Consider the following 14,236-nt stretch of genomic DNA (forward strand, 5'->3'; position numbering starts at 1 on the left):
ACAGGTGTTTTACGACTGCCCTTTTCCCTTTTTAACTTGCTAAATATCCTTTCTTCTTAAAATAAAGCCTAATAAAAAGAAATAGTTTAGTGCAGCTGTTTCTCTGTTTGAACCAGTACTGACCGTAGTGTTACGGCGGCACACGCCTACAGAGACCTAGTGTTTCCACGAAGCACATTGGCTTGTTGCTGCTTTACAGACATTTAGGGCTCGGCTACATCTTTTTCTCCAGAAGACAAATAACCCAGAGGCAGCACGTGATAGTGCAGCTATGTCGTGGGTGTTGCAGTGCCCGCCTCAGTGTTTGGTTGTTTGTGCATGAAAACTTCATCTTGCACTGAAAATGTAGGCAAAGCATTAAAACAGACGTGTTCTTTAACTTTGTTGGTTGCTGCACATATCAGAGTACTCTGAATATGGTCAGTTTCTGAATAGTCTTACCTGGGAATTTTAATAAAGAGATTATAAAAGCAAATGTATGTATGTTTGTTTTATGGAAAATTATTAATTTGCATGTAATTGTCAAACATATTCTCAATAACGAAACTGATAAAAGTTCACACAGGAAGAAGGCACAGTTAACCTCACCCACCTTCACCCACCACTCCTTGCATCCTCACTGTTACACCAGAGCATACCTCCAGTTCTCCAGGCTCTGTTGCACCTGTCCCCTCCTCTCACTACAGATCACAATGTCGTCTGCAAACATCATAGTCATAAAGACTGCTGCCTGACCTCATCTATCAGCCTGTCCATCACCACTGCAAACAAGAAGGGGCTCCCTGATTGATCCCTGATGTAATCCCACCCCCTTCTTGAACCTTTCTGTCACACCTACCGCACACCTCACCATTGCCTCACTCTGCTACTCCTCACTTCCTCATGCAGTACCACAGTTCCTCTCTTAGTACCCTGTCATATGCTTTTTCTAGAACCGTAGATGACATTTGATGATTGTACAATAATATCAAAACATACCCAGCTAGCAGACTCACAGACATGCCCAGTACAGTATAACAGTCTTGAGCTACCTCTTTGGTTTTAAGCAAGCCTTATTGGAAACACCTTCCGTTTTTAGCATGAAAATGATCCCCAAAACACTGTCAATGCACTAAAAGCATGTCTAGATAGAAAAACACACAATGTTACATTATCAGTCATGGATTAGGCCTCCCCAGAGCCTGGACCTCAACGTTACAGAAACATCTTGAATGGAACAAAAGGCAGAAACATCCAAAGAAGAGCATTGAATGTCCTCCAAAAAGCTTGGAGAACTATTCCTGAAGACAACTTTAAGAAATTACAAGAAAACTTGGCAGAGGGAGTTCAGGCTGTGTTAAAGAACAACATTTGGTCTCACCAAATGTTGACTTTCAAGCTCTTCAGAACTGCACAAGCTCTGTTTTTGTCTTTTATACCGACTGCATTCCCACGCATGTTTGCACATATTTAAATAAACCGCTGCATCTGTTTGCCGCGTTCCTAGCAAAATATAAAGAAATCAGGGTTGGCTTGTGATTTTTGAATACTGCTATATGAATGACAAATATTATAAGGAGGGCGGAGATTTGTCCTCAGGACATGCAGTAACAGCAGTCTCACAATCATTCTTAAAATGAATGCATTATAGAAAAACAAACAAAAGGTCCACACTGAAATAATCTGTTGTCATGTTTTCATTTTGATCGAAATATCAAACTAAAGACAGCAACACATTTTCCTTGGCAACATCACCACAATAAAAGGGGCTCAAATGTAAACACCTTTTATTCTTCTACAGTTAACTTGGCGGCTATTTTGTTTACTTTGTTAGACAGGAATGCAAATGTGCATACTGAATGTAATAAATGTCTTTGGCATGCATAGAATTTTCTTTTGACAGCACTGACATGTGGAGCATTACCACAAATACAATCATTGAGACACCGACAGACAGTACATTTACAACGTTATCACATCCACTGTAAATACGCTTCATATACGTTATTTCTACTGTGTAATCCCAGACAGGGCAAGGTGTTTCTTAAAAGAGAAAAACAATCTTGACATTGGCAGGATAGTGTCAGTTTGGCTCCACGGATTTAAAAGCTGTGCATCTTGTTCTTCTATAAATATTTCATCTGCCCTTCATCCCAGACAAGTGAATAACATACATGAAAAGTATTTATATTCAGCAGCTCATTATCATCAGTCTACTGAACTGCATGTCACACAGTGGTGCATTTTATCAGACTTTAACTGGCACAGTGAAAAACCACAGATGGTCACACAGTTAGGATACACAGTTAGGACATTGCCACCACATGGTTTCCTCGGTGGAGCACCAATGTCACACAAAGGTCGTTCTGGTTACAGTTTCTAATATAACACATACTGGGTGAATATATAGTGGAATTTTCAACAGTACAGTGACCTTTAACATCTTTTCTACAAACATTCGGCCTCTCATTCTGACGCCGTTGTACATCAAAGGTGACATTTTGTGAGACGCGTAATTAGACCACGTAAAGACTAAGACACCAGCGATTTATCCACAGAGGAAGTTATTAGTGTTAATTAAAGTGCAAAAAAAAAACAACCCAAACATAAATTAGGTAATCATCAGCTAGGCTACAGCGAATTCTGCCTCAGTTGAACTGGAGACTTTTCAGGAAGAACACTTATTGACTGAAAGCGTGAGGTGACGCCTTCACTCTGTAACATTCAAAGTAGTTTTATTTTCCAGTGTCATTCAGAGTTGGATGGCTCAGAAGTTCTCAGTATGTCGTCTTGTTGTAGTTAGTCTAGTGTAGAGAAGGACGTAGCTTCACATTCAGGACCGATCATTTTAATGATCTCAGCGAGACATCATCCGTACAAACTCTGAAAGGAGAGAAGAAAGAGCACGAAACTGCAACTGCAGCTCAGCCACACTCTACGCTACACCTTAAACAGGTTGTCTGAAAAGGACGTTTTACCTTCAAAGTCGACAAGTCCGTCCCCATTCAAGTCCACATCCCTTAGGATGTCTTCTACTTCCTTCAGACCAACCTGAAAAACCAAAACCAAACAGGATGGTAGCAGTGAGTAAAGCACAACAAAAAACGTCTATTTCATTAACGATAACTCTCTCGCTCTGAGCTGAACCTTACTTGTTGTCCCAACAGTTTTCTCATTGCGTCTCTGAGCTCCGACGTGCTTATGGCACCATCTCCATTAGTGTCGAACTGAAAACAACAAGCCGAGGTTCAGTATTGAAAACAGAAAAGTAGCTAATAAAACCACTTGAATCCAGACAGTCTCACCTCCCTAAACGCGTCTTTTAGCTCCTTTATTCCAATCATGTCCGCAGTTTCGGCGAGGAGTTTTGGGCCCATCAGCTCTACGAAATCCTCAAAATCAACATGACCTCCCACTTAAAAAAAAGAGAGGATTTAGTACAAATTTCAAACCTCAAAAGACACAGAGGATATAGTTATATGTGTGATGTGTATAGATGACTGCTTGTCCTTACAGTTCATGTTGATCTGTTGGCTTAGTTCTATCAGCTCCATTTCAGTTGGCATGTATCCCATGGTCCTCATGCAGTTTCCGAGATCTTTGCAGCTGATGAAACCGTCCTTGTCTTTGTCAAACTCTTTGAAAGCATCTCGGAGCTCTGTTATAAAAATAGTAACAGAAATCGTATTAGTAATTGAATTATATTGATCCCTAGATGGTATATATAAAAGATGGCTGTAAATGTACAAGTATAGAGCAAGTGGAAGGGCAAAATTGCCTTAATTATCCATTCTTACAAATGACCAGAACGGGGTGACTAATTTGATTGCACTTGATTTATGACCCCAGTAAACATGTTCCTTTTTTCAAAAATCCTAGTTTTGGGTCTCATTTATTACACCAGGATGTTCATTTAGTAAATTGTTGTCTCATTAGAAATTAGATAATAGCTAATAAATCAAAGTACGATGTGGCGTGTTCTTGTTTTTGCTCAAAAACACCAGTCGCTCCTCACATATGGTTCAAAAAAGCAAATAATAATAATAGTCAAAATATTGAACTCAGAGCATGAATACAGTTCCCCCTGCCATCCTCAGAATCAGGTTAAAGTTCTGCCAAAACGAAGAAGAAGCGAACATGATCCAGAACACGTCTCTCTACTTTTAGCTACAACTCATTTTCACTGACTGAGGCAAAGTATGAGACAAATCAAAATTTATAATCCTTTTTGGAAAACATGGATGCTGCATCCTCTGGACTGAAGAAGTCGGGGACCATCCAGCTTGTTATCAGCACCCAGTTTAAAAGCCTGCATCTCTGACGGTATGCAGGAGCCTATAGAATTTGCAACTTGCACACCTGGAAGCGCACTGTCAATGCTGAAAGGTATATATGAGTTTTAGATCAGCAAATGGTCCAGGCATCGTCTGAATGGGATGACCTCACATATTTAAAAAATATTGGAAACATTGCAAAAGGGAAAATATGACGAAGAAGAGCCAGGACTGTTTAGCAGCTAGAATCACATATCAGACAAGAATGGGACAACATTCCTTTCCCAAAGGTCCAGCAGCTGGTCTCCTCACTTCGCAGACATTTACAGTGTTGTTAAAAGTAGAGGGGATGCGACATAGTGGTAAACATGGCATTGTCCCAACTTTTTTGAGATGTGTTGCTGCTATTAAATTTAAAATGAGTTCATATTTTTTCTTAAAATTATCCATTTCCTCAGTTTAAACATTTGACATGTTTTCCATGTTCTGTTGTGAATATAATATTTGTTTATTAGATGTGCATTTTGTTTTTATTTACATTTCTGCACAGCGGACTGGGGTTGTAGCGTCTGTGCATTGATCTGTACTCTAGCCCTTTCATTTGCACGTTGTTTCCATTTACAAATCCTGGTAATTTTAGACTTATGTTATGAAGGATTTGAATAATTTGTTTCATCTTTTCACTCTCTGTTTTGTTTATCTTAATGGCCTCAGCAAAGAAAGAAAGTGACAGCATTAAGCAAAGGGAAACTTACCATCCATCTCTTCTGGCCTCAGCTCTCTGTCCTGTTGAGAAAAAACAGCACAAAATCAAAATTACAATCCGCGAAGAAAACATTCATCATCATCATCATCATCATATCAAATATTCTTCTGCATATGTGCTCTATGTAGACATACTGATGACAATGCTGTGACTTGAGTGACGCCTGACTCTAAATCAGCAGTATTTTCCATAACAGTCCGCAGACGCCAAGTAAACTTCAGCTAAAGTAAAGATGTAAGAGCAGATTGGAAACGATCTCATGTCGTGATGACCAAACTTCTGGCATAAATAGGCCAATTCCTATAAAGCATAGCTGGGAATAAAGACTCTGGAGATCATAGAAGAATGTGACTGTTTCTATTTTTTTCCTGCTTGCTTACAATGGCTTACAATGGCTTACAATAAGTGCAACCTTTAAAGGACAGAGAAAGAGGCAGACATGTCCCAGAGTCCTCAGGGGTTAACAGCAGGAGTCGTGTGAAGTCTAAACACAACACTGAGGGCTGACATTGGGCCCGAAGAGCTCTCAGATGGGAAAAAACTGACATAGAAAACAAAGAAGAAATATGAGCCCAGAGGACCAGCCAACCCAACATGAATGCACGTGCAGTCCACGAGCAAAGCCTGTGTCAGTCACTGCTAATACATCAACCATTATCGGTTATCCAATATACTTATGCTACAGAAAAAGCTGAACGTCTTTGCAGCGCAACACATCAGAGCAAAACGTTTCAAAGACGCTTGTTTGTTTTATGCAAATCACCATCGCGATCAGTCACCACAGTGCAGACAGGAAAATACATGAGCTGTGGATTTTGTGTGTTCTTACAGGAATAGGTTGACATTTAAGGCAATAAAAACTTTTTGCCTTTCTTGCCAAGAGATAAATTACAATGACATCATTCTCATGTCTGTGTGATAAATATGTTGACTCAGGGGGGAAACAGCTAGCCTCAATCTGTCTGAAAGTAGCAAAATCCACCTATCACCCTCTAAAACTCACAAACTAACATATCACACCCTTTTCTTTACAGTGTGTTGAAGTGCACTTGCTGCTCTAGCAATAGTATAGCAAATAACCTCTCTAAAAGGGGACCTATTATGTTTATTCCAGCTCTATATGTTTGTTGGACTCAGCTGGAGTGGTTGTGAATAATTCAGTTAAAAAAAAAACCTTGTTTATCTCAGAAAAAGAGTTTTTACAGCAGTCTGAAGCCTGAGGTTTTAGCCACAAGGATTACTTCTACACACACCGTTCAACACCTTGTTAACACAGACATCTAATCAGCCAACCACAAGGTTGTTTGTACCAGAGGTTGATCTGGGTATTTTAGAAACAGCTGATCTGCTGGGATTTTCCCCACACAACTGTGTTTTATGTGGTTCGCTTTATAGATACTGGTCTGAAAAAGAGAAAATATGCAGTAAGCCGTAGTTCTCTGGATGAAAACACCTTATTGATTACACAGGCCAGAGGAGAATCCCCAGACTGCTTCAAGCTGATAGGAAGGCGACAAAAACTCAAATAAAAACTTGTTATAACCAAGCTATGCAGAAGAGCATCTCTGAATGCACATGTAGAAGACCACACTGGGGGCCACTCAGGTCAGCTTAGAACAGGAAACTGAGGGTACAGTTTACACAGACTCACCAAAATTGTGCAACAGAAGACTGGAAAAACCGTGCCTGACATGACGGGCCATGATTTCTGCTGTGAAATTTAGATAGTAAGATCAGAATTTGGCCTAAACAACATGGATGAAAGCATGGATCCATCCTATGTTGTATTAAAGGTTCAGGCTGGTGGTGTAATGGTGGAAGGAATTTGAATATATTAATGTATTTTCTTGGCTCACTTTTGGGTCCTTTGGGACCAAATGAGCATATAATCACCACAGCCTACCTGAGTATTGCACATTGTGCCCATTTTCTGATGGCTGCTTCCAGCAGGTAACACACCATACCAAAAAGCTCAAATCATGTCAAACTGGTTTATTGAACATGAACATGAGTTTACTGTAGTCAGATAGCCTCCTCAGACACCAGATAGCAATCCATAAGAGCACTATTAGGATGTGGAGAAACAGGAGACTCTCATCACGGATGTGCGACTGACAAATCTTCAGCAACTGTGTGATGTTCTCATCTTAATATGGATCAAAATCTCTGACTTCCCCACACCTTGATGAATCTGTGCCATAAAGAATTAAATCAGTTCTGACTCAAAAGTGAGTCCAACTTGAACTAGCAATGTCTACACTACATATACACATTATCCATCTATTTTCTTCTGCTCATCAAATTCAGAGTTGTAGGGGCTGAGGCTCATCCCAGCTGTCACAGGGCAAGAGGCAGGATACACCCTAACCCTGGACGGATTGGCAGACTGCTGCAAGAATAACACATAGAGATAAACAACCAATTACATCTACAGTCACTTTAGAATCAACAATTAACTGAACCTCATTCATGCTTTTGGACTGTGGGAGAAAGCTAGAGTACCTAGAGAAAACATACAAACTCCACACAGAAAGACCCCAAGCTGGATTCAAACCCACAACCCTCTTTTTATGAGGTAACAGCGCCAGCCACCATGCCACCTCTATACACTATACTGCAAAAATGGAAAAGCATAATAGGCCCCCCTTAAAACCACAACATGCCCCCCTTTTAATACTTTTTTATATGGATCGAGTAAACAAGCTGCAGCACGTTAATTAATGGAAGCTTAAGCAGTGCTGGGAGGCGTATGCTGTTATCTTTGGACAGGAACAGGCTTGAGGTTTGCCCTTCTTTTTAAATCTTGGCACTAAGCTAACTAATCCAGTTCCAGCTACACATTAACCTGACAAGCGGAGCAGTATGTCAGAATGCTGCTGTAATATTTTGTGCACTCACTGCACAAACATGCAGATTTTTGATGTTAAAGCGAGAACAAGAGAGACAGAGAAAAGGTGTGTCTGCATTGCTACAGCTGGTTGTCCACGTGTGACACATGTTTGGACTGTTGTTGGGTTACATGCATTGCATTTAATCTTTCTGACCTTCTTCTTCACCAGTGAATTCCAAGCTTATAGCTGAAAATGATGTACAATTAAGTTGCAGCTTCTTTAATAATTGCAGAAATGACAGCTTCTCTGACAGGAAGGAGTCATTAAAGAGAATTTTTGTCCAGACTTACGTACAGCCTGCCTGCACTTTGCCATGCCTTTACTCAGGAAGACACAGGATTGTCCCAGTATGTTGCTCACGAGAACGCAGTTTTGTGTCACCGAAACAATGGAGTCCTGATAAGACCCAAGATACCCAGACTGGCCCATCTCCTCACAGGACAGCACCACTCTGACTCTCCGCTCAGCATCCTGGAGCATCTTTCCAGAGGGGTGCAGAGACACAGCAGAATGGAACAAAGATACAAGTTGAGAGGGGAATCGTGAGCTCTTATGAGAAAGTCACTATAGACCTCCTGTATACTTTGAGGGATGACACAGCTGAGCTTTGCAGAGTAGAATAATACTATCTAAGAATTATATATCAGTGCCTGTGTGTGTGTGTGTGTGTGTGGTGGTGGTGGTGGGGTGCAAGTGTGTATACAATAGAAACAATGTGGAAAATATGAAGACACGACTGAAAGGTAAATACATCAATAAACCAGCATGCTGCCAACTTTCCACTCATCGTTCATAACAGTTTACTCGCCACATTTTACGGACTGGCACCTCACACCTATACAGTGTCACTGGAACAGTAAACACACACACAGAAGCAGAGAAAAGGCAAGTGAAAGCACCGGGGAAGAGGTTACACATATACTGATCACAGACAGACATCACAACATCATGTCTTCTACAGGAAAGCAGTTCTGGATGGTAACAAAGATCTGCAAGTTTCTGAAACCATCAACCTGACTTGAGTTTAACAAACTATACTCCAGAGCAAGGTTACAAAGCAGTGCAGTGCACGCACATCTGCAGAATTAAACATCAAACTCTGTTCTTTTTTCTTTCTTTTGTTTTTTCTGTGTGTGTGTGTGTGTGTGTGTGTGTGTGTGTGTGTGTGTGTGTGTGTGTGTGTGTGTGTGTGTGTGTGTGTGTGTGTGGAGGAGGGGGGCTAAAAATGAGTATTCATCTAATTAATAATTAGGTGCATGCTTCTTGCACTACCATGAGCATTTGCAATAAAATAAACAGAAACAACTGCAGAAAACTATGCACCACCTATGCAGCAGTACAGTCTGCTTCCAAGTTGCAAGTGCTACTGTAGCTAGTACAAGAGCTATGAAGGAAGCTGAGAAAGGCAGAGTGCAGCAGCACGGGCTTACCGTTCTCAGAGGCCAGTCTAAGCAGTTTCCCATACCAAAGGAAAGAAGAGGCACCGAAAAGGACCATGTGGGCCTTCTCTCCGTTAAGCTTGCACTCTGGGTTCTGAGAGGAGTGTAAACTCTGGTTTCAACAAGACCCATGAAGCCTGGGCTTCTAACCTGTTCCTACAGCCGAATGAGAAACTGTGAAGGATGCTGTTCTGGACTGTGGAGTGTAGCAAAAGCAAGACCAGCAATGATATGGAAAGAGTGAGAGAGAGTTGTGGGGGTAGGGGTAGAACATAAACGAGGGCGGGAAGTGGATGGACCAAAGAAGGAAACAGAATTATGCAAGGAAAAGAAGACATGTGAGCAATATTTCACCTGACTGTCACACTAACCAGACTACTATAAACAGCACGGACAGCTCCAAACAGATTAACAGACCTCCAAACACGAGAATAAATGAGAGAAATGGCGTAAACTTTCCTACAGCAAAACACAACAAAGCATTAACAAATGTAAAGTAAACCTTTACGTCATGGGTTGCATGCACTCTGGGAGGGTTTTGGAAAATCTGTAGCAGGCAAGTTTGGAGGAACATTCTGTGATGACCTATTTACAGCTTTGTTTTCCTCCTTGGATGAACTCTCACTCCAGAACAGTTTGTCAATGTCCAGCCTTCAGATTACATTTGAATTCATTTATGGCCTTTTTATATTTTATGAATTTTGATTTTTTTTTTTTCTTTCTCTGCCTTCCACCCACTCACCCACCCACACACACACCCACACATCATCCTTTGCCCTCTGCAGGCTAGAGGAAGGTCATGCTGACCTACAGCAGCCACATGGAAGAGACACATATAGAAAGACTGTGAGTGGCAGGAATACTGTCAACATGTAGTCCAGCCATTGCAGTTAAATGTATATCTACATGTGTAAGTGCTCATTTTCATGTGTGTTTCTCTTCTGTGCTGCAATCAGTGCAATGTAAATCCTGCTTACTTTGTATGTACTACCAGAGGCACCATGCGTTGGTATTGCTCAAACCATGCGTTACAGCATCGTTGCTTCTGTAGCTGTCTCATCAAAGCCCCCTTTCAGGTCATGCTAATGTTTTCATAGAACTGCTCACAGACTGACTCACGGGTTATTTGTAGAAATGGCTTTTGTACTACAAAGCAATAGAAAATGTTTCTCTGGAAGCCACAAAGGTTGATCTCCATGTTCCGGTGCTGAGCTTATTTTACGACTGAGATCGGCCTATTTTGGCAACGTATGTAAATCACTCCCTGATTCATAATCTGACTAAAACCCAAACACTATAAAAGCAGCAAATAAACTCTTGGCCTTTGTGGAAGAGAAAGAAGAGGAAAATGTCCTCAGTAAACATCATTACCAGCAGTTTAAGCAGCAAGCTGGAGCTTAGTTCGGATTTTTCAGTGTAAAATGAAACCTGGCTGCTTTTATACATACCCCCCCCCCCAACACACACACACACACACACACACACACACACACACACACACACACACACACACACACACACACACACACACACACACCAAAATGAGCACTGATAAAAATCCAAGCACATTAGGCTGAACTCCTTTCTTCTGTATAAATAGATTTGTCGCCCAAAATAGAAGCCCCCTCATCATCAGCAGGAACATCAATTTTATTTCCTTCAGTCACAAAACAGAAAACGCAGCAGTGTGCCTGACAGACTGATGCTGGAACATGAATGAGTTCCCTCCCCCCTATTTTTTCCTTTGAACAAATACACATTAACACATGTGAGATTTTCACCTCTCTGATGTTGGACCATACAGGACTGAGCAAACCTGTAGGAGGAAGAACTGTAAAATTATATAAGAAATGAGATGTTTAGATGAAGCTTTTTCTTGTACGTCCAGCAGTGTCAGTGTTTGCTGACAGCATCACAGGACACACACAGGACTCAAGGGAAGCCACATGTACACTTCACTGCTTCATATCTGTGTGCACCTCATGCATAAAAATATACTAACAACAAGGCGGCCTTCAGCAGAGAAGCCTCAGAAATCAATGCAGATATAGTCTTTTTTTAAAAAAAGGTTTCTAGTAGGGTTAAAAAAAAGAATAATCATTTTCATACAGGTTATGGAAATGGGGTGTCACTGTCACAGCGTGTAAAATGACATTTACCCAGCTGTTGTGTTCTAACTGAGACCACACTACTGCTTTAATTCTCCCGTATATTTCAGGGCCTTACCTGCCCAAAGAGTGAATTGAGGATGGTGCGTAAATTAATATCTGATGCAGAAGAAGCAGCGCTGGACCTCCGAGAGCGACGAGAAGACCTGCTGGACAGCGGGACCAGGGAGTAAGAGGACGGGGATGGACTGCTGACCTGACCGCCGCTGTTGGCCGCACTGGCCCCGTTGCGGTCCCTCGGCTCGCAGAGGGGAACCCTGTCGTCATTGCTGTCCGACAGAGAGGGCACCCTGGGGACCGCGCGGGAGTGCGTGTGACAGCGACGGGGATGCTCCGGTTCGTCCGGTCCCGCTGCTGCCGGACGCTCGTCTCGGTTGTGCTTCCTGCGGTGGTGGTGACGGTGTTTTGATGTCCTGGAGCGCTCCCTCACACTTCGGCCTGCATCTCCGTTCGGCTCCGGCGGAGCGGAAACTTGGCTGTGAGGAGCATGTGACTTGCACTTGCCCCGAGTGGCTGCATTATTACTACTGTCCTGGCTGCCGACGAGGGAGGGATGGCACAGGGGTCTCCGGGCACTGACGTCGCACTCGGCCGACCAGAAGGATTCCTCGGCTTTGCTGCTGCTGCTCAGAAGCGCGGCGGGACGCTGGTTGTGATGCTGATGGTGGTGCTGATGGTGGTGCTGACTTCTCTGGCTTTCTGCCGTGTGCTCTGGGAGGTGTGTCGGTCTCCTCGCGGCCGAAGACGATTTCAGTAAGGAGGTCGTGGAATCAGATTTTGGAAAGGGGGTGCTCATCGCGGCGAATCTGGTCCGGTCTCTGTGTGCGGGCTGCTCATCGACACCATTTGCCGTTTTCTCTCCATTGTCGACACATATTCTCCCGCAGAGCCCGCTCGCTTCAAGTTGAGCTACCACCTGATTGCTGTGCGGCAGCGGTGCCGGAGCGCGCACAGACAGTGGAATAGAGGCTGCAGAGCGCGTCACCTTCTCATTGATGTGAATGTCTGTTTGTGTGACATCGGCTGTGATGTAGGTGAGGATGGTAGTATCCCAAGACAACACGGTGCTCTAGTTTTCAGTGAGAAAATAACAGATACTAATCTGCTCCTTAAATTTGAATTCAAAGACTCTAAAAATAATAACGTGAACTGAAACAGGTGGAGAATAAATATCACAGGAGCTTTAATTAATGACAGAACTACGCATTTGGATAATATTTACCTAAAACTGAGAAAGTGGCTATTCTGCACCATCAGGGGCGTGGCTAGAGCGGGTGTGGTTCAAATTTGTTTTTGGCCAGCATCCTCGAAAATTATGTAATGGTCAAGGTGGTGGGAGGGGGTGTCGGGATCTGGATCCACCTCGTCCTAAATATAAAACTTTAAACCCTATAAAAAGTTATGTTGCTAATGTTTTATTAATGTAAACTGCCCAAACAAACAATCAACAGAGGAAGAAGGAATAAAAAGAAAGCATTATTATGCACCGTAAGCTCTTATGTAAAACAAAAGACTATTCAAGTTTTGAAAATTGAACTCCCCCGCACATGTCTCACAGTGGTTTGCGCCGTTGTCTAACTGTTTTACTCTGAAAAGTTGAGTGTTAGACAAAGGAAGTGTGAGACCCCACACTTTCTGCCACATAGGCAGATAAACATATTTACACATTTCGATATGGATTTGGATTGTCTTCCTGTTGCGTCATTGTGACCACCAAAAGGAACTCATTGCAATAAAGTAGCATTTTTATAGCATTGTTCTAGAGTTACTGACCAATCACAGGAGTTTGGACTGCAAGCCAGATTTAACCTCACTGATACAATGTTATATACTATATAAACTTTAGGTACTTTGTTTATCTCATTATGGGAAAAGCATGGACTGTGGGAGGAAGCAGATTACCCACAGGAAACTCATGGAGGAAGAACATGCAAACTTCACAGAGAGAGGCCCCAGCCAGGTCTCAAACCAGGAACTTCAGTGCAGTGAGTGACAGTAGCAGGGGTTAGCACACTTTACTCACAGCAAGACGGGAAGGTTCCTGGTTTGAATTATAAGATTTTTTTGTATGTTTTTGCACTTACCTGCTTATTATTGAATTTTTCTTTGACTCAGTGACATCAGTGCATGTGCATATATCTTTTATCCACTGATAATCCTTGTTTGTATATATGTTGCTTACATTTCAATAACTATATAATCTTAAAGGTGGTCTAACCTTCCACCAACATCAACTATTACTGCACAGACTACTATGACAATGTTGTGCCTATGAAGGGTGCAGCTTAGACAACCACTGTGTTTCCTGTTCTGTGGCATTGGCATCAGGCCTTGAACAATCAGAGCTATAAAGCCCACGTATGGAAACACGAATGAAACTTTAGAGAGGTACTACAAATACAAACCACACTGATCTACCGTGTTGTGCAAAAGTCTTGAGCTATCACTCATTTCTTTATATTTTGCCAGGAGAAGGGGAAATAGATGTAGTATTTAATTGAAACGTGTGCAAATATACATATAAATACAGTATATAAGGCAAAAATAGGATTTGTACAATTCTAACAAGCTTGAAAGTCAGTATTTGGTATGACCGCCTTTATTTGTTAACTCAGCCTGAACTCTCTTCTTGTCATGTCTTTAGGTGGTCTTCAAGAAAATACATGGGAAATCGGAAGAAATTGTGTTTTTGTGACAGACTGCTAGTAATAAAGTGGCT

General features: G+C 42.0%; 1 protein-coding gene across 2 annotated transcripts; it reads right to left on the reverse strand.

Annotated features, from left to right (window-relative positions):
- Window positions 1-1,749: 1,749 nt before the first annotated feature.
- cabp1a (calcium binding protein 1a) lies at window positions 1,750-12,566 on the reverse strand. Of its 2 annotated transcripts, XM_085474475.1 has the most exons (8): window positions 11,576-12,379; window positions 8,205-8,390; window positions 5,009-5,039; window positions 3,494-3,637; window positions 3,285-3,394; window positions 3,132-3,206; window positions 2,958-3,030; window positions 1,750-2,862 (listed from the first exon to the last, which is right to left on the reverse strand). In XM_085474475.1, the coding sequence occupies exons 1-8, from the start codon at window positions 12,311-12,313 to the stop codon at window positions 2,837-2,839; spliced, it is 1,383 nt and encodes a 460-aa protein (XP_085330601.1). In that variant the 5' UTR covers window positions 12,314-12,379; the 3' UTR covers window positions 1,750-2,836. The 2 variants fall into 2 exon arrangements, with proteins under 2 accessions (XP_085330601.1, XP_085330600.1); XM_085474474.1 differs by lacking the exon at window positions 8,205-8,390 and having other exon boundaries at window positions 11,576-12,566.
- Between the last annotated feature and the right edge of the window lie 1,670 nt (window positions 12,567-14,236).

Source organism: Copadichromis virginalis, linkage group LG12, assembly GCF_057382275.1.
Source record: "Copadichromis virginalis isolate Kocher_CV1m ecotype Utaka linkage group LG12, C_Virginalis_male_GT1.1, whole genome shotgun sequence".
NCBI lineage: Eukaryota > Metazoa > Chordata > Actinopteri > Cichliformes > Cichlidae > Copadichromis > Copadichromis virginalis.

Coding starts and splice junctions, on each gene's coding strand:
- cabp1a (XM_085474475.1), bottom strand. CDS start 12,313: ATGAGCACCCCCTTTCCAAAATCTGATTCCACGACCTCCTTACTGAAA. Junction 3,207..3,284: donor TAAAAGACGCGTTTAGGGAG/GTGAGACTGTCT, acceptor TGTTGTTTTCAG/TTCGACACTAATGGAGATGG. Junction 2,863..2,957: donor CGGACTTGTCGACTTTGAAG/GTAAAACGTCCT, acceptor CTCTCCTTTCAG/AGTTTGTACGGATGATGTCT.